Genomic DNA, 23,427 nt, shown 5'->3' with positions numbered 1-23,427 from the left:
CCCCCCACACATTTCCCAATTTCCAATATTACCATAAGTTTGACACTTGCCCATGAAACATTAGCTCATTATGTATATTTCCACAGGTGGAAAAAAGTTGATTTATACCAGAGCTTTCTAAACTGCGTGTTGAGACATGTTAGCGTGTTGGCTGCAGTGTGCAGTTGTGTCACGCGAAGGCTCCCCATGTTCCTCCCGGGAATGGAAAGGGGTTAGTTTAACCTCCAGTTTGCTAGTAAAACTGAAATACTGTGTTGGGAAACAATGCATGTCTAAAAAGTGTGCCACCAGCATGAAAAGTATGGAAAGCTCTGATTATACTTTTTGAGAAAACACTTATCCAAGTTACAGATAAGATTCTCAAGGATGCAAAAGTTTTGCATGGGTCACATCTTTCAAAACATAATAAAAAGAAAGCATTGAAACTACCTGTGGCATGTTTCTTGAGTATTACTGTAGGGAAGGTGAAGATAGTTAAGAGTTTAATGTTAATTGGAATTAAATAATATAAGCTAAAACACAAAATATGGTATAAAGAAGCTTACAAATGTTACATAGGTCACCACAGAATTCTCCAACTTCTCGAAAGATTCCATCAATGGTGTCTCCGAAAATTTTTACACATCACTTTGGAAGACAGGCGAACTAATATCAGTGTACTGGAAGAAGCAAAGATCACCAGTGCTGAAGCAATGATTCTTCAACATCAATTTTGTTGGACTAGTCATGTTGTATGGATGGCTGATCATCTTCCAAAGCAACTACTCTATTCCGAACTTAAAAATGGAAAGCGTAATGCTGGTGGGTCAACAAAAGAGGTTTAAAGACTGTCTCAAGGCAAATCTAAAAATATGTAGTATAAACACTGACAACTGGGAAACACAGGCCTGTGAGTGCTCCAGTTGGAGAACAGCCTTTACCAAAGGTGTCATGGGTTTTGAAGACACTCAAACTCAGGGAGAAACGTGCTAAAAGAAAGGCATGCTTGGCAAATCCACACCGTGATCAACTCCCACCCGGAAACCAATGGAGTCCAGTCAACCCCTCTTCACAGGGAACTCTGGGAATTGTAGCTCTGTGAGGGGAAATAGGGATCTCCTACAACTTTCAACACCCTTAAAAATACTGGAATTCTTTGGGGAAAGCCATGGCATCATAGTGCCTTTAATCTATGGTATGAATGTGGCCCTAGAAGGAGCAATGGTAGTTTGTAGGTTGGGACTGCTTTCTAAAATGATAGGTGTAGGTTTGATAGGTGTAGGTTGGGACTGCTTTCTAAAATGATAAGTGGGCCCCTTAGAATGAGGAAATGCACTCTGCACGTGTTCAGAGGCACCTTCATCTTTATTGTTATTGCACTGAGTCCTCCCAGCAACTGAAAATGGGAGAGTCCTATTCCCTTTTCCCCCCTGGGGTATAAAAGGAAAAAGTAAAGATCAAATTATAAGACGCTATCTCTCTCTCTCTCTAGCTCTCTTTTTAAAAGTGCCTTCAAAAATGCCCAGAATCTTCCCACACCTTCACAGTTTCCCCCTTCATAAAGCATTCCCCGGGATTAGCTCAAAACAAGCAATCAGCAAAGTATCGTGAAGACTTCTTTTCCCAGAATCAAGCATCAGGGAAACATGAAAGGTCGGAGGCCTCTGGATCAGCAAGCCTCTTTGAACAGGGCCTTGTCTGGGCTCTGGAGCAAAATCTTCTCCTGGGCTATTTCTTCCACTGTCTTCTTTCTGGACCTTTCAGGGGGGAAAGAAAGAAAGATCAGCAATGGGGCTCAGTATCTGGGACACCCAATCATGTTTAGAGCACAGAAATAAATTTGGAAGGTTCCCCTCTATGTTCAAATATACGTAAACATTGCTATAAGGCAGGTCTGGAGAATCCCCAGATATTGGTGGCCTCTGGGTCCTCCAGACCTCCTGTTCATTCAGAATTAATCTTGATTTGCTTGAGCAGTCACTTGATTTGCTTCCAGGCAGTCGCTGTTATCGGTGTGGTTACGGAAATTACCGGGGGGGGGGGCACATCTTTAAAGTTCTTAAATGTTACAAATATTATGCATAAATGTATGCTTTTGACTTGACAGCTCAGGGAAGCTTTAACAATCATATAAAATCAACTCCTTTGACAGTTTCCTCCATTTCAACACTATTTCGCCTTTGGAAAAACGACTCCTTTGCCTGCCATAATCCCTCAAGCGTGAGGACACGATACACACACCCCGCCCAGGGAAGTGCCCAGGGGTAACAGTTGCTGAGCAGATAGTTTCCAAAAGCCCATCATGGGACTTGCCCCAGGTTATGGATGTGCAAAGAGAACTCTATTGTCCTTTGATGATGGGTACTTGAGAGGTGCCTGGACATGTTTTGCCTATGCTAACCTTGTACTAAGGACTTGTCTGGACATTATTTGCCAAGGGTGAACTGGTGTAACCCCTGTCTACCCCTCCCCTTTTGTGACATGTCAGTGATGTAGCAATGATGTATCAGTGATGCTGTACGAACTGGGATATGGTGGGAAACATTTAAAAGTCCTTGTCACCCCATCCTCGGGGTTCAAAATTCCTCTTTGAACCTGTTGCACAATAAACTTTGGTCTACAGCTGTTTGCTCCGGTTGGTGGCTGGACACCTTCCTTTATTCCGCAGGGACTCTGCCCGACGAGCTGGGTGACTGAGCAGCCTCGCACCTAGATTTTTCCATAACACTGTGAAATTCAGTCACATAATCTGCAAATTCAGGTTGTACAATTATAGTCGATTTGGAGCTCTTCAGAAGGAAGCCCTGCTGCCCCTAAGATCAGACTTTTTGCAAGAAGGGAAATGACAGGGCCATAAAGCAGAAAGTGTGGGATGAGAATTTCAGTTTCTCTCCATTTATCATTTTTCTAATCTTACTTTCCGTCCTCCACATTTCCACACCAGTGGGTGGGTGGTTTTTGCTGCCCTCGTGACAATTCATCAGCATCTCGGTGCAAATTTCTCCTAATATTCTCACTTTTGTATGCAATTACAGTGGTGCCCCGCAAGACGAATGCCTCGCAAGACGAAAAACCCGCTAGACGAAACGGTTTTCCATTTTTCGATGCGCTTCGCAAGACAAATTTCCCTATGGGCTTGCTTCGCAAGACGAAAACGTCTTGCGAGTCTTGCGATTTTTTTCGCTCCCCCCCCTTTTTCTAAGCCGCTAAGCCGCTAATAGCCTTTTAGCCGCTAAGCCGCTAAGCCTTTAATAGCCGCTAAACCGCTAAACCGCTAATAGCGCTAAGCCGCTAAGCCGCTAATAGGGTTGCTTCGCAAGACGAAAAAACCGCTAGACGAAGAGACTCGCGGAACGGATTATTTTCGTCTTGCGAGGCACCACTGTATACACCTTTCTGCAAAGCAATTTTTTTAATGCATTAGTGCATTTTGCACTGATATATGAATTTTTATGCACACTTTACCCTAACATGGGGGTTGGACTAGATGACCCTCGGGATCCCTTCCAACTCTAAAATTCTATGATGCTATGTGCATTTTTGCTCACATTGCTTGGCTGGAGACCTGCACAGCAAGAGCCAAGGAAGTGTGAATTCCAAAGGACGACTGTGCTTCAATTCTTACAGTCTTCTGGAATGTGTGAATTAGGTAAGCTCACCTTTAAATGTGAACCGAATCTGAGTTCTCCCTAACTTCAAACCCTCTGCTCCTATGATTTCAAGCCCAAGCATGAAAACTGAGCTCTGGAGTTCAGCTCCACCTTCTCTCCTCCCAGAAGGGCCAGTGTTTTGAAATGAAAAGTTGATGATTCAGCACTTCCCCCTAAACCACAAAATGCCATGCTTTTTCTTCCCTCTGTTCCACATGCTCCACAAAAATTCCTTTTGCAATGGATGCAGCAGGTCTGAAGGGCATTTGATTAATACGTAATCTGCTGCCCTCTGTCATGAAAATTCCAAGGATGGTGTACACAAATAATTTGTTCTGAATTATCCTATTCAAAAGTATACAAGCTGTTAGCAGCAGCTAAGGGTTCCTTGTGTGGAAAAGTGGAGGTAATCTACTATACAGTCTGTCCAAGAGTGGAATGATGAACAGTGGGAATTGGCCACAAGAGTGGAATGATGAACCGTGGGAATTGGCACTGTTTGAGAAGTAGATAGATGGGTAAATGTTATTTCTTATTATAACAGGAAGAGATAGTTGCCTGATACAGGCTATGGACTGACATTGCTTTGACACATTCAGATGACTTGTGGAACCATTATGGTAAAGTTATAAAAGAATATGAAACAATGTGATCCATCAGGATGCATGAGATAGAACACTTCGTTGTATCGAGGCGTCTATGATATAAAATGCTCTTGTCCTGTTCTGTTGAGCTGCTTGAGGTTTATGGATTACTTCGAAACCACTGAGTGGGGTCATCCAGAGTTTTGGAGTATGTTATCAGCAATCCTAGAGCTGGAAGGGATCCTGAGGGTCATTTAATACAACCCCCTGCAATGCAGGAATATGTAAGTCGTTCATACAGCCTTTGAAACCCACAACCTTGGCATTATCAGCACCATGCTCTAACCAACTGAGGTACCTGGTATGCTAATGGCACACAGCTCTGCTTCTCTTTTACATCTGCAGGTGAGGCAGTGAATGTACTGGACTGATGTATTGCCTTATAATGGATGAGAGCCAACAAACTTAAGCTCAGTCCAGATAAGACTGAGGGACTGTTAGTGGGCAGACTTGATCTCCTTCCACAGGGCCTGTAAAACAGTGCTATTCTGCCTGGCCTTCAATTTGAATTAGCCTGATCCTCTATTCCCTTTTCCCTTTCCTCTTCTATGAAGAAACCCTTCATAGGGACCCCACATTTAAATTCTTCCCTGGTCTCCTTGCTGGCCCTAGTAGGACCAACTTGACCAGTTAGCCCTGGTGATCATTTGATGTCTACTGACTGTTTTTTGTTTTGTTTTGTTTTTCCCAAAATGACCCCTGAATTTTTGAATTTTATTGATATTGATGCTGCATTTTATGTTGTATTTTATGCTGTTTTATGCTGTTTTTAAGTCGTATTTTAATCAATGTTTTATATTTGCTGTTAGCCGCCCTGAGCCCGGTTTTTAAACCGGGAAGGGCAGGGTATAAATAAAAATTTATTATGATTATGATTATTATTAGACCAGATGGATGGGACGCTGCCTGCTCTTGATAGGGTTACGCCGCCTCTGAAGGAGCAGATGAGCAACTTGGGGGTACTCCTGAATCCATTGCTGTCGCTTCAGGCTCAGGTGGTGTGGAGCATTCCACCAGCTTGAGCTGGTGGCCCAGCTGGTGCCCGTATTTGGACAGGGATAGCCTAAGCACCACAACCCCAGAGTCGTTCGTGACTGGACTTAACTGTCAGGGGTCCTTTACCTTTACCTTTATGCTATGATAACCTCTAGGTTACATTACTACAATATGTTATACATGGAGCTGCCTCTGAAGATGGTATAGAAAATTCAGCTGGTGCAGAATTCAGCGGCCAGGTTGCTCACTGGGAACATATTACACTGATCCTGGCCCAACTGCACTGGCTGCCAATTGGTTTCCAGACTCAATTCAGAGTGCTAGTTTTGACCTTTAAAGCCTTAAACACTTCAAGGACCATGTTTCCCCTATTAACCAACCCGGACCCTGCAATCACCATCCGAGGCCTTTCTTCATGTGCCCCCTTCACAAGAAATCGGGAGGGTGGCAACACGAGAACGGGCCTTTTCTGTGGTGGCTCCCCATTTATGGAATACTCTACCCAGGGAGGCCTGCCTGGCACCTTCATTGCATATCTTTAGGCGCCAGGCCAAAATGTTTCTCTACAACCAGGCATTTGGCTGATTAAAGAATATACAGCCTTTTAAAAGTGTGTGGGAGGGGAGGTTATTGCTCTTGGGGTTTTTTGTACATATTTTGTATTTTTATGTTGTAAACCACCCACAACATTCAGACAAAGGGCAGTATATAAATGTAATTAAAAATAAATACTTCGCAACAAATAATATCTGTGTGAATATAGTACAATGAAATAAATAAAAGTGTATTTGCCACAAATAACAGAGTCACTTACCTGTTCTCTACTTCTTCAATGGTATCTGGAAGGGGGACATTAAGGGTTTCAGGCAGAAAGCAAGCGATGATGCCAGAAAGGATGGGAGCTGCTCCGTACATGATTGGTGGCAGGGCAGCAGAGTAGTCCTCCATCATCTTGGCCAACGGGGCGATGATGCCTCCCACCCGGGCCATGGTGCTGCCAAAACCGAGCCCCGTCTGCCTAGGATGGGGGTGGGGGGCAGGGTAAGAAAAGCAGGCAAGAGATACGGCTGGGTCAAGGGATCTCTGGCAAACCTCAAGAAAAGGGCACCTGCCATGCGATCGCCGCCAACGGATGCACAGCAGCAGCAACACACCTCCAAGCCGTCTAGAGTCTGCCATCGTGCGGCAACCACCTACCCATGCCCCATGGACAGGCCAGCTCTGCTGAGGGGGCATGTTCCTTCTAGGAAGAGAAAACCCAGCCTCTTGTGCATTCAGGCTTTTTGTCAGTTTGCATTTCTTAGTGCAGAAAGCATTGAGCTGATATGTAGAGATCTTTCCTATTCTACTTAATTCAAGAGGGTTCTGGAAGCTTCTCTGTGTGAAAGAAAAAAGCAGAAGGTTACTGATGTTTGGGTTGTTCCTTCCGAGAAGCTGAGTACAGCTGGCTCAAACTGGTTCAGTTATCTTTTCTGTCAAGGTCATGCCGACTATAATAGTGAGGCCGGGAGGAGCCTGGGTTTCCTTCTCTCTCTTTCTGTCTCTCTTTCTTGCTGGTGTGATGTTCTGTATATAGTGTTACGGTTTTAGTCTTATTGTAAGTTATTGTAAGTTTAAGTTAAGTCTGCTGCAACTGGATTTCTTATGGACAGGGCCAATCCTGAATGTATTGGATTTGTGACTATTATGCTCGTTTGCCTTCAGTATCACTAAAGCTCTGCTGGATGAAATGCCTCTGGTCTATTTTTTTGGAATCCTGCAACGTTTTTACTCTGCTAACTATACATTGCAATCTGCACTGGATCAATACTGAGTAGAATTTCAATGACAGGTATTTATTGAGATTGTTCAAGGGCACCCTAGGAGGTAGCGAGAGGCACACCTTAGTGCCCACAGGCCCCAGGTTGGAGACCCCTGCTTTAAAGCTACCTCCATTTCCACAGGAGCCCCAGAAGCGGGTAAACAAGGGAGAAATGGTGTTGAAAAGCAGCTCCTCACCTGACAGGCGTGGGGTAGAGTTCCGTCGTGAAAAGGAAGGTGCAGTTGAAGGCCGCTGCCAAGCACCCCTTGCCAATGACGGCCAGCGTTGTCCGGATCGTCTGCAAATCTTTGGGGGAAAGGTGGGATGGGTCAGAGAGAGTGTGGCATGAACAAAGTGCGCAGCTGAGGGACTCCCTCCCCCTCCCGCTTTCTATAGGGTTGATGTGCAGATTTGTCAAGAATAATTAACAGACTAACACATTGGTTTCTCATTTTTCCCCACTTAAACTTGGCTCTCCACATTTCTGCAGCAATTTGCGATTTTAATTTCTATTCTCACATTTTAGTGCTGATTTCTCCTAATGAATTGGCCCGCCCACCCGTGTCCTCCACACATGCAAGTAAGAAGCATTATCAGAGTTCAAGGACACATTTCCAGCCAAAACACTCAGGAAGATATGGCTGGGGAGGAACTGTAGCCCAGAAAGAGTTCCAGAGGGCCAGATAGGGAGGTCTTGAGGGCCGCATTCAGCTCCTTGGCCTGAGGTTCCTTATACCTGCTGGAAAGGTTGTGCTTTGGGTTTATAAACTTGCTGTGGCTGTAATATTGATGCAGAGGCACCGCCACTCAATGGCTGCAGTGCTGATAATAAATTGGAATCACAGAATTATAGAGTTGGAAGGGACCACAAGAGTTATCTTGTGCTTTGTGAGAGTGACAAAAACATTTAGCTTTGTGGAGATCTCGGAAATGAAGGAGATCAGAGGCTCAGCATATCTGTGGGAGGTGGTGCTCTTTGGGACTTCAGCCTGTGCCAAAATGTCTCCAGCTGGACATCTTGCAGTGTATCTAAAAGTGAAAGGTGAGGCCTGGCGGAAAGTGAGCCAACACTCACCTGGGGGCACAAAGATGTTGATGATGATGATGATGCCAGCCAGGATGAGGAAGGACGCGAGGCTGATCCTCCTCCCAATGTAGCTCATGGTAATGGTCACGATCACCTTGGCTGGGAAGTCAACGGCCCCGAAGATGACCTGGATGAGGTAGATGCTGACACCAAAATTCTGGAGGTCCATGGCCAGCCCGTAGTAGGAGAAGCTGACTGAGAACCTGACATGAAGATAGAGACAAGGCAAGATTCAAGAAGGTGTGAGAAGTGGCTCATCCTGCTCTGTCACCTGACAGCAGCCATTTCCTCAGGCTGCAGCAGAAGGGGAGATGCAAAGCAGGGCTACTTCATCAACTCTTGAGTGACCAGCTCCACTGAGTTCCTCTCCCTGGACTGTTTCATTCGTGTGGGTCATTACGTTATGGAACTTTAGGAACTGGAGCCCGAACTTACTTGCCTTCCCTTTCCCTCCTCGTCACTTTTTTGCTTTTGTCATGTCTCTTAGACTGTAAGCCTACAGGCAGCAAAGGCCTTATTTTTACTGAGCGTACGTAAGCCACTCTTGGGACCTCCTTGGCTGAATAAATAAATAAATAAATTGATAATTTATGGGATGCTTTTGGAAAAGTCTTCCTAACAGACAACATTCACGAGTCTTTGACAAATCAATCTCTAAACTGTAGCTTCCCATTTATGGTGCCTGCCCTGTGGAACAAACAATTACATAACTTTGCGAAGACATCTGAAGGCAGCCCTGTATCGGGAAGTTTTTAATGTTTTATGTCTCATGGTGTTTTTATATTCTGTTGGTAGCCACCCAGAATGGCCAGGGCAACCCAGTTGGATGGGTGGGGTTTAAGTAATAAATTAATAATACTAATATTAACACTACTAATAATAAATTAAATGAAAGGGGAGCATTTAGTCCAGAAAATCTTGATTTTCTGTCTCTTAAATAATCAGACAAATTCCGTAACCTTTGACATTTCCATGAACCTTCACGTTTTCCTTCCACGGAGGAGAAAGGGGTCTGTGCTCCTTTTCCCCAACCAGTGGGGACTAGCTTTAGTGAACCAATGAACCAACTAGCTTCAGTGACTATACTCCAAAGTAGCTCCTTGTTTTGCAAATCTTAGACCTTCAGCTGGCCTTTCAAGACCTGAGCTGCTAGTTCAAAGGAGGAATCTTTATAAGGCTTGTCCTGAGCAATTTTAATGCACATAAAGATTGCTTAGTCAGAGCTATTACACAGCTCAGATCTAAGGTACTGCAAGTGGATTTTGCTGGAGATGTAATAGTTCAGAGCTTTATGAACAAGAGTTGAACCAAACAATATAGTTTTCTGTTAGGATGTCCCAAAGCATGCTGTATGAAAGCTGCAGTTTGATAGTTTTAAAGCAGGAGTGGAGAATGTTTTTCAAACCAAGGGCTGTGAACCGCCCTGAGACCTGTGGTATACATAGAGAAGTATATATAGGGCAGTATACAAATAATAATAATAATAATAATAATAATAGCTTTCCAGACAACTTTCTGGAGTCCATGTACCAGTGATGCATGAGGTCATAGGCAAAGGTGGGCAGAGAAATGAAGGTAAATGTTGCCTTTGTGTAGTAGACTAGTTTCTGCACGTTATGTACTAAGCTTGGATCCTAGAACAATAGGCAAGTAGGATCCTAGAATGCAACAACTGATTGGCCTGCAGTAGCAGCCCAATCAGGCTCCAGGAGAGAAGCAGAATCAGCCAATCAGATGGGACTCGTTGTGTAAAGAATGTATATAAAAGCCTGAGGTTGTTTTTTTTTTGGGGGGGGGGGAATTCATCACTGTTTTACAAGCTGCAATAAAGAGCATGAAATCACTGCAGGACTCCGAGTATATTTCACTGCACATGCTCAATCATACTGCCGCATCCTCCATCCAGGCAACCAAGAAGCAAGGGCATGTTTCCAAGCCAGGCCAAACAACTCTTAAGAGGGTGCAAAACCAGGCTGGTAAGAGGTGTGGTTCAGGAGGGAGACTCTTAAGGGCCAGATAGAAAGATTTGTAGGGTCACATTTGACCCTGGGGCTTGATGTCCACCATCCCTATTTTACAGCAATAAATATTGGTGCCTATGCTTTGATAATGGGTCACATTGTCAGGCAGTGCCTAAACTTCCCACTCCTCAGGTTCCCGAAGTTGGAATGGAACTCCCTCCTTCCTGAGTCTGCTCAGATGGAACAAGTTCTCTCACCACACTATGGAGAGGCAGCAGAAAATGCGCCGGATGGCTGGTGTGCGCACCAGGTCAGAGATGGTGTAAGAGGCCTTGGCTGTGGACAGTTCTTTCTCCATGTTGGAAAGCAGAACCTGTGGGGAGAGGAGAGGCAGGAGGTGGGTGTGTAAAAACAGGTGGGTGAGCTCCAGTGATGTCCTTAAGCATGGGCGTAGCCAGGATTTATTTTAGAGGGGGGGCAGGCATTAGGTTGGGAGAGCAAAACAGACATAAATGGTGATGTAATTGGTCAGTTAGTTAAGTATTTTTAATTATTTGCTTGATTTAGGGGGGACAGCAGCTGCCTCTCTGGCCCCCAGCTACGCCCATGTCCTTAAGCAGCCTTTCTGAGCCTGAGACCTTGAGACATCATTGGACTACAACTCCAATGAGCCTCTGCCAGTCAGGGATGATGGGAGTTGTAGTCCAACAACATGAGGAGGGCACAAGGCTGGGGAAGGCTGACCTTCAGCATCAGCCGCTGCTCTTCCTCCTAAAAAGCACAATCAATGCACAGCACAAAACTAGATTTTGGTGAGAATTGATCATGTGATTTACCCCAGGGAAATTTGGGTTAACATTATCAAACAGGAAGTTCTAGGGCCTGTTTTACACAGGCAGCTTCCCTTCAGTGAAAGCGAGAATTTCCAGATGACCTGTGTTAAGTTGTGGGCGAACAGATCAGACGACACAGCAATTCTTCCAAAGCAGCTCTTTATTTGTAAGCTGGAACAGAACTGAACTGAGGAGCTCAGTCAGCCTGCTTATATAGAGCTCCACTAGAATGCAACAGTAATCATTTTCTGTAACTAGCCAATCACTGAACGTCACTTTCGATCCTTCATTTGCATAACTATCTACAGTATCCCCCTGCTGGCCCAGGGTGAGAACTTCAGTACATAACAACCTGTTTATTGAACATTTATCCCAATTCCCCCCCACCCACAAAGTTTGGCTGTTTATTGAGAATTTACACTGATTTGCCTGCAGGAAACGTGGTTGCTATTATGTCAAGCAAATGTGATCCCACACCTTCCATTGTGCATTTCCTCACTGTATTCCTCATATCTCAAATAAAGTCCAAATTTGGGAGGGAAGTGAGTTACAGGATTTCAGCAGTGACTTACAGGTCAGTATGACTTGCCCCAAAAGTTTTGCAGGAGCAAATCAACGCGGGACCGCACATAACTGCCGCAATTCTACCAACAGGACCAAAACATCATGGATGCACAATAAAAAGGATGTCTAGAGGAGCCTATAATCTAACTTCTGTGTAAGCTTTGTGCAAGCAAATCAGTGTAAATCCTGCATATCAAGTTCACCAGGAGGCTCCCTGATTCTAGCAGGCTTTGCTCTCCAGAAGCTCCCAAGACTTCTATTTTCTACATAGATTCATCTGGATTTACAGCCACCTGGATATGGAAAGCCACCTCCCTCCACCGGCTTCATACCTCTGTGGTGATGCTGGCTCCAGCTTCCTCCTTGCCATTGACCCGGGCAACCCTCTGGAGGACCTTGACAGCTGTGCTCGCCTTTCCCGAAAGGAGCAGCCAGCGAGCTGACTCTGCAAACCACCTGTGCCAAAGAAGCCAAGACTCGTCATCTCGGCCAACAGTAAAATCCATCCACAAACCTTCAGGTGGTAAAACGGAACTGAATCCTTTTGTTGTTGTTTTCTCAAGGAGGGAGAATTCGATTAAAGAAAATGAAGAAGAGAAAAGAATCCTGACTTGAATATGCTTGCAAACATTTGAATTGACCCTGTTTTCTCATTCTAATCCAGTTCTCTGTCTGTGGTCTTTTTAAAAAAATGTTTTTATTCATTTTTCATGGTACAGAAAACACCTTTTGTGGAAACAATTGTTACAAAAGTAAACCACAAATGACTTGTCCTGATAAAATTACAGACTTTTGTCATGCTACGTAATAAAATTTCGTTCGATCGCTCTAAAAGATCACGCCGCATTTTCTCCATGAGCGCTGGGTGTATTCCTGCCACAGTCCAAACAATTTATGTATTCAGTAAACATTTGTCATATGTTATAAAAGGAATAGGGATCCTGCTTGCCCTTTGCCGCTCTGACTTGACATGTCAATTTCTCAGCCAGTTCTATTGACCATACACTGGTGTACCACAAATCGATATTAAGCCCAGTGCCAGTTTTTCCAGCATCTGGCTATCTCCATATGGGCGGCTGTCAATAGAAAGACCAAGAGGTCATCATTGGGGTAATCTTGAGCAGGTGAGAGCATAAGGCCAAGCGCAGGATACATTTCAATTGTTTTGTTATATATATCAAGCTTATTTATTTGAAAACAGCATTCCAGCATCTCTTTGTACCCCAACACAGCACCCCGAGGAGGAGGAGGGGTCCGATCTGAGCAGAAGAAGAAGAAGAAGAGTTTGGATTTGATATCCCGCTTTATCACTACCCGAAGGAGTCTCAAAGCAGCTAACATTCTCCTTTTTCTTCCTCCCCCACAACAAACACTCTGTGAGGTGAGTGAGGCTGAGAGACTTCAGAGAAGTGTGACTAGCCCAAGGTCACCCAGCAGCTGCACGTGGAGGAGCGGGGAAGCGAACCCAGTTCCCCAGATTACGAGTCCATCGCTCTTAACCACTACACTACACTGGCAGCACAACATACCAAGAGTAGAGGAGAAAAACAAAGAAGGGCACCGAGAAAGTCAGCTGCAGCCATTGCCAGTCTGGGATGCCATAGGCCAAGCCAGCCAGCAGGATCTGGCCCAGCGTGTACACGAAGCCAGTGACCGCAATGGTGATGGTGCGGTACTTGGTGGGAATCCACTCCACAACTGCAAGGAAAAGGAAAACACTTTCAGGTTTTTGCCTTGCCACTCACACCCGACAGATCATCCGGCTGGGCCTTCCGGTATGAAATTTAGACTCTGCATCAGGAGTTGCCGGCCTTTCTCGGGCAAGTGGTAGATTTGGAATTCTGAGAAAGTGCCGTGGGTGCCTTTGACAAAATAGCTGCCATGAGGCCAGGCATGGAGAACAAACCAAGTCAGTGCAAACTGAGAAACAGCAGGAAGAGAAAGCAGTCTCTGCAAACTGCAGGTTTTAAAAAGGATATTAATTGAGATATTTCATGGGCAAGATAGGAGGTAATAATAATAATAATAATAATAATAATAATATTTTTTATTAATACCCCGCCCTCCCCAGCCAAGGCCGGGCTCAGGGCGGCTAACAAGCAATAATAAAAACAAGTTGAATGAATACAACTGAAAAACAAGATTAAAATACAACAATTAAAATATTGAAACATTAAAATGTTAAAATGCAGCCTCATCACAGGAGGAGAAAGGAAAAAGAAAAAAGAAAGAGGGCGGAAAAGGTACTGGTGGGCACACTGGTGCCCATGGTCACCAGGCTGGCAACCCCTGTAATACTTGCCACCCATTTTGTACTGAACTTTTCCCACTACTGCATCAGAAGATTGGCTCATCTAGCTCAACATTGCCATAAGGGCATAGGAAGAGAGGAGAGTCCACGAGCTTCCGATGTAGTCCATTCCAGTGTTGAACAGCTCTTGCCGTCAGGAAGTTCTCCCTAATGTTTAATTTCAAACACAGTTGCACCATGTATTTGTCTAACTGCATTATGATAGTCACAGGTTGGTTTTCAGTTCCTTCCCTAATGATCCCTAGCATGAGATTTGCCTTTATCACAGCGGCCACACACTGGGTCAACAACTTCACTGAGCTATCCACTAGGACCCCCATGGTTCTAGTCCTGGTCAGTCACTGCCAGTTCAGACCCCATAAGAATATATGTGAAATTAATATTTTTTTTACCTTGACATGCAACACTTTACACTTATATACACTGAATTGCATTTGCCATTTTATTGCACATTCACTCAACTTGGGGCGGTTCTTTCGGAACTCTTCACAATCTCTCTTTCTTTTAATGACCCTGAATAATATCATCTCACCAGCAAGCCAGACCACCTCACTGTTCCCCCCCTCACTATATATCATTTATGTACAAGTAAAAAAGCACAGGTTCCAATAATGAGCCTTGGGAGACCCCACTTTCTGTAATTCTCTATCCATTTGGAGAACTTTCCATTTATTCCTACTTTCAGCTTCCTGGTACTTAACCTCTTCCTGATCCACAAAAGGGCCTCTCCTTTTATTCCATGCTGCTATGCTTTCTCAGGAGTTTTTGGTGCGGTACCTTGTCAAAAGCTTTTTGAAAGTCTAAGGACACTGTGTCAACCGGATCACATCTATCGATATGCTTGTTGACACTCTCAAAGAGTGCCAGGGAGACAGGACTTGTCCTTGCAGAAGCCATGCTGACTCTGCTTCAGCAAGGCTTGTTCCTCTGTATGTTTGGGTATTGTACCTTTAACCAAAATTTCCACCAGTTATCCTAGGACCAACATTAAGTGAACTGGCCCATCATTTCCAGGTTCCCTCCTGAATCCTTTTATAAAAATTGGTTTTGCCTTGGCTACTTCTCAAATCCTCTGGTGGATCTGAGGCACCAGTTACATATTTCTGTTAAAAAATCAGCAATCTCACATTTGAGTTCTTTGAGAACTGTTGGGTGGATGCCATCCAAACCTAGCAATTTGTTAGTTTTCATTTTGCGTATTAGTGCTAGAGCTTCAGCTATTGTCACCGCTATCTGCCTCAGTTCCACCAAATCTCTAGTCTAAGGTAGTCAACAAGATATCATCTAGGCCAGGCTTCCTCAAACTTGGCCCTCCAGATGTTTTGAGACTACAATTCCCATCATCCCTAACCACTGGTCCTGCTAGCTAGGGATCATGGGAGTTGTAGGCCAAAAACATCTGGAGGGCTGAGTTTGAGGAAGCCTGATTTAGGCCAAATGAAGAGTGTCCTGTGGCCAAACTCCTCTGTTTACTGTGGTACCTCAGGTTAAGTACTTAATTCGTTCCGGAGGTCCGTAATTAACCTGAAACTGTTCTTAACCTGAAGCACCACTTAGCTAATGGGGCCTCCTGCTGCCGCCGCGCCGCCAGAGCACGATTTCTGTTCTCATCCTGAAGCAAAGTTCTTAACCTGAAACACTATTTCTGGGTTAGCGGAGTCTGTAACCTGAAGCGTATGTAACCTGAGGTACCACTGTACTTTGAGAAGTGTCCACACAACTGGCTGGCCTTGGCCTAGGCTGCTTTGCTACTAATTATTGACAGACATATCCTCCATTAATGGATCGAATACAGAATGTTCAGATAAATCCCTACATTGCGCAAAAGTTCCCAGCCAGCACCACTAGCTCTGCTCTTACCCAAACAGGCGATGCTGAGGCCAAATCCAGAGAGCGCCATGCCGCTCAGGAACCGGAAGATGCAGTAGGAGATAAAGTTGGGCGAAAAGGCCGCACAGGTCCCCGTCACTGCCATTTGCATAAAGGACCAAATGAGGAGAGGCTTGCGGCCGTACCTGCAGGCACAGAGAAGCGAAAACAGCTGGAATACCAAGGCATTGGTGGTGTTGGGGTGGGTGTGGCCACAGGGGGAAGTGGGTGGAGCAAAGAACGTTACCTTTGTAGAGTAGGCTGATTTCTACACACACTTGCAGACACCCCTCTCCATTCTCCCTCCAAGACAACTGAATTGAATTGACCCCCCATCTCTGCCTCCTATTCAAGGGGGCGAGTTTTTAATGAGGTTGCCCGATGGCTTCCTTGGATCATGCCGGTTTTTAGACTGTTTCGAGTGGTACTTGCTGTGCTGATTCAAAACTGTTGACATTGTATGGGGGAGAAGGTGGCTGCTGTACATTTTATGCCATCTCACCCTGGTAAGACGGTTTGAGCATATTACACAAACCCTGACCCAATTGCACTGGCTACCCATTAATTTCTGGGCCCAATTCAAACTGCTGGTTTTGACCTATAAATTCGTAAATGACTCAGGACCATAGTACCTCAAAGACTGCCTCTCCCCATATAAACCAACCTGGACTCTGTGGTCATCACCTGAGGCCTTTCATCTTGTGCCTCCTCTGCAAGAGGTCCTAAGGGTGGCAACATGAGAACAGGCCTTTTTTGTGGTGGCTCCCCATTTGTGGAATGCTCTCCCCATGGAGGCTCGCCTGGCACCTTCATTATATATCTTCTCCCAGGCCTTTGGCATTTAACTATCTTTGGCCTTTTAGAAATGAGCAAGATGTTTTTAATGTATTTTTTTTCTTCCCCCCTTGGTTTTAATGTATCCATGTGGGTTTGGTTTTGTTTTTTGTGTGTCTGTGTGGCTGGTTGGTTGGTTGTAAGTCACTTTGGGTTGCCTGGGGCAAGATAAAGCAACCACCAGATTGACTAATAAATAAAATGAACATCTTTTTAAACTGTAAACTGCTTGAGGGCAGGGACTGCCTTATTACCAGTCATTTAAGCAGCTCCTTTTCTTAGTTAAAGAGTGGAATAAAAATTGCTCCTCATAAGATATGCAAACATTATTTGATTAAATGACTAAAATTCCTTGGGACAATCCTAAAGCTAATTAATAATGTAATTGATATCATTTGGATTCCCCAGAACTCCATCTTGTCTCCAGCTTCCTCTCCCAACAGTGCCAACCCACAAGCAGGCCATACCACCCAACTTGTTAGTATTGTATTGTATTTGCCTTATATTGTATTATATTTCACAAAGAATAAGTGGTATCGGGGAAATGAGGTGGCAGTTGGCAGTTGGCTGGTTATTCTTTGACTGAGACTGTGGGAATGTGGTGACTTCAAGCTGACACCTGGGTGTTGTGACCTGGGACCCAGGTGAATGTTGTGGCCCAGGAAGTATGCCAGAACCCACAGCACACGCAAACCTATGCTTATATCCTCTGTCTCTCTTCCCTCGTTTAACTGTCCGCTTGCTAATTAAAACCTTGAAACTAAAACCAGATGCGGGTGTGTTAGTTAGTTAGGAAACATTTATATATCTGTTTTCCACACTAATGCAACGAGTGTTCATTTTAAGAATTGAAAAATCCGTTTTTTGTGTCCTTGCACCCCCAGTTAGTGAGCAGAAGACACATTTCTGCTATGCAAAGCAGCGCCCTTTCACTCCTTACCTGGCAGGAAGTTGTAGACCTTCCAAAGCAGAAACTTCCATGCCAAGAGGACAATAAATTCTCCTGACCCGGACAAGTCTTCATGTAGCAGGTAGCAGAAAAGCAACATTTTGTATGAGGCAGAAGGGTAGTGAATTGATCAACTCTGTTCAGAACTATTGGTTGCCATGGTGCGGCTAGTAGATAGCAGCTCTTTGTAAACCAATTATAAGTGAACATAGGTTTTGAAAGAAAAAGGACTAAACCCTCTCTTGGGCTCAAGGGTAGTTCAACCGTTGCCAAGATTTCTTTATCTCCAACCATTGCCAAGATTTCTTTACCTTCAAGTCTTGTTTAAGGTGTCTGTTTTATCACAAAAAGCGAATTCAGCTTACCTATCGGAGAACCCCCCAAGGACCACTGCTCCAACCAGCACACCAGCCATGTAGATCGATTGGGCCATATCCCGAAGCTTCCGTCGCTCACAGACTAGATCCCACTGTTGTAGGAGAAGGAGACTAGGTTAGGGGACAGAAGCTTGAGGGGAGCATCCTGGGCCACAGAGCCATGGGTTTGGGAGGGGCTAAGGTTGCAGTTGCACCCAGGATTGTTGCAGTTGCACCCTCGACAGGCAATGGGACCCTTTGCTTCTTCTTCTTTTTCTCTTTTTTTTATTAAAGATTTTCTCGATTTACGAAAGTGTTTGCAATATCTCTCATATTTTTTTCCCCATGTAACATTTTTACAAATCAGTTTCGTTTGTTGAGACATCAGGAAGAAAAGGGAGAAATAGGTGGAGGGGGGGAAGATGGGTCGGGGTGGGGTTGGGTGGTGATGTTTCTATTTTACTTATTATATGTAGGGTTTGGTGTCAGCGTTGCTTGTGCAGGTTCTTTGCTGTTCGCTTGTGTTCCTTTGGTGGTGAGAGAGGTTGGGGTTGGCTGAGGGTGTGGTTATTCATTTGTGGTTGGCTGTGGTGGCCTTTGTTTTCATGTGTGAGTGGAGTGGGTGGGTGTTTTGGATCAGGTTAGCCTTATTGATTTGTATGCTGTTGGTGGATTTTTGTCGTTGTCTTTTTGGGCTGTGTATGTGATAAAGGGACCCTTTGCTTCTGTCCACACCGAGTGCTCAGCTCTCAAACCTGAGAAGCTAGCCTTTTGCACGTGTGTTTCTGAGCATGTGCAGAGGGCCTTTCCCTAGTTACCAAATGACAGCAGTGATTTCTGTACAGAACAAACTTTGGTGTGCAAAGCTACCCAGATACAAGGCTGAATGAATGCTGAGTCTGGCTGGATTGCTTGCACATCTATCTGTTTTTATAAGAAGGCCTGGCAGAGCACAGAATCGCCTCCAGCACCCACCTTCCCACCCCTGTGGCTTGTTATAACACGACAAGGATGAAGGGGGAGCTGAAGGACTAGAATGTAGGACAAAAAATTTTGCTGTCTCCTGAAAAACCAGCTGCTCCCTTGGCTCAAGATCACTGCCAGCAGCAGTGCCTGCTGGCTTTGAATTATTCTCTTCCCAGCAGGGCTGTCAATTACCACCCTGTTTATCCACCGGACGCAAACACCCCATGCGGATCCTGTTGCTGAACCCCTTGTTTGCTGGAAAGTCCCAAAGGCTCACTTTCCCTCTCTCTCCCACCTTCTCCCTCTTCCTTGCGGGACAGAAGTGGGGTATCAGTTGCCCTCCAGATGTTGCTAAGCTCCCATCGTCCCTGATCATTGGCCATGCTGGCTGGGGCTTATGGGATTTGTAGTCCAATTGAAGGGATACAGGTGCCCCCCACCACACCTGGAGCGCTCTGCAACAGTTGTTCTTCTACGCTCTGGGCTGAAGGAAGCTGAAGCCCACAAAACCCTGTAGGGCACACACACACAGATTTCTCATCCACTTACAGAAATGCATGGAGATGGCCAATTACTGATTATTGTTATTCAAGATAGAACAGAGCCTCTATGCAGAGGGACAGTGTACCACTGAGTACTGCCTGCCCTGCTTGAGGGCTTTCCAAACGATCAAGAACACAGGTTGATGGACTAGATTTCATCAGATCCAGCAGTGGAGGCTCTCGGCTATCACCTGCTCCGGAGTGGTGCAGTAGTGAGAGATATGGGCTGGGGCTTGGGAGACCAGGGTTCGAATCCTCACTCAGACATGAATGGCTTTAGGCCAGGTGCATGACTTTCAGCCCAGCTGTCCTCACAGGGTTGATGTGCGGATAAAAATGGGGAGGGGGGGGAGAACCAGGAACACCCCCTTGAGCCCTTGGAAGATGGGATATAAATGGAGTAATAAATAAAGTAACATTTTGTTCTCTGGACAGATTATATTGGGCTTGGCTCCAGATTTAAATCCCATCATTCTCATTTCTGTTGCACAAATCTGTCTACCTATCTATTCCCACCTCACCCCATCTTTCTTCCCCGCCTCAGTTTCCTATTTGTAAAATGAGAACAACTTCTTTCTTAATTATATTTACATCCCATCATTTCTCCAAGGAGCTCAAGGCACCCCATTTTAACCTTGCAACAACTTTGTGAGGTAAGTCGGGGTGACAGACGGCAACCGGCCCAAGGTCACCCAGTGAACATTGGCGCTGACTGAGAGAAGGGTCGGAGCATGTGCAGACTGCCCCAAATTCAATCTCCAGCATAGCTGGAAAAGACCACTCCAGCCCCAATCCCACACTGGCTCCTGTTTAGCCCTTAAACGAGATGAGATGGGACCACCCGAAAAGTTTACATCAAGAGGAGAGGAGGGGAATAGCAAAGTTATGACCTTGGGAGGAGTTGGACAATGGTTAAAGCAAAGCTACACAGCAACAAGTGAGGAAACAATGAGGCTTTCAAAAGGCATTTAAAAATAATGTGATGTACTTTATGGACAGTCTCAAACCTAGAAGGCCTCTCCAAAGGAGCTCAGCGATTGACACAGAGGTGGGCTTCCAGACTACTCCTCTAGACTACAACACCCATCATTCCTGACCATTGGCCATTCTGAAGAACCATGAAGAACTTACCCTTTTCTTTTAAAAAAAGGGGGGGAGCGCTGTAGCTCAGTGGTAAAGCATCTGCTTTTCATGCAAAAGGTCCTGGGTTCAAATAACGTCTCTGGGGAAAGCTTGGGAAGTTCCCTGCCTGAAACCCTGGAGAGCCACAGCCAATCAGTGTGGCCCAACTGTGCATAAGACACTTGTATTGCTATGCTGTTATTATTGCTTTCCAAACTCCAACTAAGGATGTAAGGAGGCAGACATTTCCGTCCCATTCCATGTTCCTCGCAATCAGCAGCGTTTCTGTCCTGCTGCAACTCGGCTTCTGCTGAAACCAGTGCTATTTGTCTCACTATCGGCTGTGGCCGAAACCAACATAATTAATTGCGTAAATGGCTATATAACGAACTTCCATGCATTTCAGAGGAAGGGGGATGTCAGAAACAATGCAGAAAACAATGTAATTATTTATGTAACATTTGTGGACCGAATAAACCCAACAGTAGCAATTTGCTTGCATTATTTCCCTTCCTGACCTCAAGCGCACATGCGAAGGGTGGTGATTTCTGCTCCCGTTCCCATTTCTGGTGCAGTTATCTGAAATCCTTAGATGCAACACTGGAAACCACTCCCAGAACTGCTCAGACTAAAACCCTGCATCTGTGTTTCTCAAACTTAGGTCTGTAGCTGTTGTTGGACTACAGCTCCCATCATTCCTGACCACTGGTTTTGCTAGCTAAGGGTGATGGGAGTTGTAGTCCAACAACAGCTGAGGAACCCAAGTTTGAGCAACATTGCCTTCCATCAATATGCATTCATTTGGCATATAATATGCTCCCTTACGTCCCTGCTCCCTTTCAGACTTTTCCATTCCTCCAAGCTAGCCTTTCCCCTCTTCCCCTCTCACCTTGCTGACAATGGTGGAAGTGTATGTGGTCGTATCATACACCCATCCATCAGCACACAGCTCGGTTTCCGCCTCAGTCTGGTTTGCCTTGGTGGAATTGGCGTCAAGGAGATGCCACTGGGGATGGACAAAACGCCAACACTTTTCCGGCTCCTCTTTGCTGTTCGTGGGGATACCAACTCTGAGCAGGTCGCTGGCTTCCAGAGGCCAAGTGGTGTTGGGGTACCCACTGCTGTTGGTGGAGATGTAGATCTGGCAGTGATGTCCTGGGATGGCAGCGGTGAAGTTCTGGAGAAGGTTGTGACCTGCCATCAGCACAATGGGGATGGACAGAAGCATAGTGTGGATAAACTGGAAGCGGCCCATGCCTCCGACTTGGTCCAGGAACTCTGCAAAAGTCATGGTGTTCCGAGAGATTCCTTGCTTTGGGGAGTTGCAGGCGGCTTGTGTAGATCGATGGAGCGATGGACAGGCAGATAGACCTTGCGAACCCAAAAAGCAAATTCTCTCGGCGTTAAGGCAAGATTCAAAACCCTGTGGTGGGAAAATTAAGGCAGATCAGCTTAGCAAATCCGCCGCAGCTGGAAAGATTTGGTTTAATATGAGCCTGGTTGTGATCGCAGGACCTTTGGAGGCGATGGCTCTCTCGCTTGTGGAGGAGACAAACAAAATCGTCTCGCTTAATTTACCTAACAAACAGCTTTCAACAGGACGGCGGGATCGTTTTGGATCAAAAATGGCTCAAATTATCTCTCCGGGAAGCTGTGGGTCTTCTGCCAGTCTGGGAATGGAGCCACACACTTGCTAGAAGTCTGTGCGTCTTCTCTCCCACACTCACCATGTGCTACTCAGGCTTCTTTTGGAGGATATATATATATATAATCTCCCTGGTGTTTATTCTTCAATCCTGCAAGAGGAATCCACTCTTTGGTGAAGGAGGAAAACTTCAGAAGCAGCCACAGGTCAAATAATGTTCTCTTCTCACTTTTGCCAGGGAATCTTACTGGCTCTCCCCTTTACCAGGTCTTTGAGTGGATTATTTATGTAAAACAGTAAGCAGCTCACTCCGTTAAAGTTTTACTCTTGTTTTAAGGGATTAACTAAAAGTTTTAGAAAGCAAGTGGAGAGCCAGAGAGATGTGGAAGAAAGTGCAGCAACAGCCGGCAGAGATTTGTAACTCTTCTCATTTAGGGTTAGGAATGTGTCAATCATGTGCCACGACCACCCCTCAGTCTCCGCCCCGCCCCCCAAAAGCTTGCTGGTCACTGGTCACCCAAACAGTGTAGATTGAAGATTTGCCTAACCAGGGTCTTCTTTAGCGGAACAGTTGATGCTCCGCAGTGCAGTGGATCTGGTGGTTGTGTGGCACGAAAGTTCAAAGTTGTAAGTGCCGTACTATTGCTTATGTGGTACAACGATACATAGAAGGGGTCGGGGTGCATGCAAGTTTCTGGAGGAGAAGTGAGTCAGCAGAAAAGAAAGAGCAAGAGAGGGCCCAGCTATGCATAACTTCCCCATATGTTCATAGATATGCATGGATTTAAATGAAGGGTGAGGAACCTCAGGCCAGGGGGAGGGTGCAGCCCCCCTCCCCAGGCCTCTTGATATGGCCCTCTATCAGACCCTCCAAGTGTCCCTATTTTCCAGGGACAATCCCAGATTTACAGAAGCTGTTCCCATTTCTGATTTCATCCCGGAATGTCCCGCTTTTCCTTAGGACGTCCCTATTTTCATCGGAGAAATATTGGAGGGCATGGAGTTGCGCGAACCCTGAGATAAGTAACTATGCAACCTTTAGAAGACACCTGAAGGCAGCCCTGCATAGGGAAGTTTTTAAACATTTACAGTGGTACCTCTGGATGCGAATGGGATCTGTTCCGGAGCCCCGTTCGCATCCTGAAGTGAACGCAACCTGCTTCTGCGCGTGTGCGGGTCGCGATTCGCTGCTTCTGCACATGTGCGTGACGTCATTTTGAGCATCTGCACATGCGCGAGTGGCGAAACCCAGAAGTAACGCGTTCCGTTACTTCCGGGTCGCCGCGGAGCGCAACCATAAAAGGCTCAACCTGAAGCG

The 23,427-nt window shown here is 45.5% G+C and overlaps 1 protein-coding gene across 1 annotated transcript; it reads right to left on the bottom strand.

Moving 5' to 3' along the window:
* Positions 1-1,325: 1,325 nt before the first annotated feature.
* On the bottom strand, positions 1,326-21,979 carry LOC308465517 (solute carrier family 22 member 6-A-like). The gene is made up of 10 exons (XM_080985481.1): positions 21,354-21,979; positions 17,844-17,947; positions 15,687-15,841; positions 13,045-13,213; positions 11,848-11,971; positions 10,376-10,491; positions 8,146-8,360; positions 7,268-7,376; positions 6,084-6,287; positions 1,326-1,736 (listed from the first exon to the last, which is right to left on the bottom strand). The coding sequence occupies exons 1-10, from the start codon at positions 21,753-21,755 to the stop codon at positions 1,649-1,651; spliced, it is 1,686 nt and encodes a 561-aa protein (XP_080841607.1). The 5' UTR covers positions 21,756-21,979; the 3' UTR covers positions 1,326-1,648.
* Positions 21,980-23,427: the final 1,448 nt, after the last annotated feature.

The sequence above is a fragment of the Podarcis pityusensis genome, assembly GCF_964106645.2.
Source record: "Podarcis pityusensis genome assembly, chromosome: 16".
Taxonomy (NCBI): domain Eukaryota; kingdom Metazoa; phylum Chordata; class Lepidosauria; order Squamata; family Lacertidae; genus Podarcis; species Podarcis pityusensis.
This window is presented reverse-complemented; position numbering and strand designations above follow the sequence as displayed.

What these genes read in the sequence shown, in the direction of transcription:
- LOC308465517 (XM_080985481.1), bottom strand. Translation starts at nt 21,755, where the DNA reads ATGACTTTTGCAGAGTTCCTGGACCAAGTCGGAGGCATGGGCCGCTTC. An exon ending in CTTGGGGGGTTCTCCGATAG is followed by an intron (nt 15,842 to 17,843) that starts GTAAGCTGAATT and finishes CTGTGCCTGCAG; the next exon opens with GTACGGCCGCAAGCCTCTCC. An exon ending in GTTTTTCTCCTCTACTCTTG is followed by an intron (nt 11,972 to 13,044) that starts GTATGTTGTGCT and finishes TCTTTGGCACAG; the next exon opens with GTGGTTTGCAGAGTCAGCTC.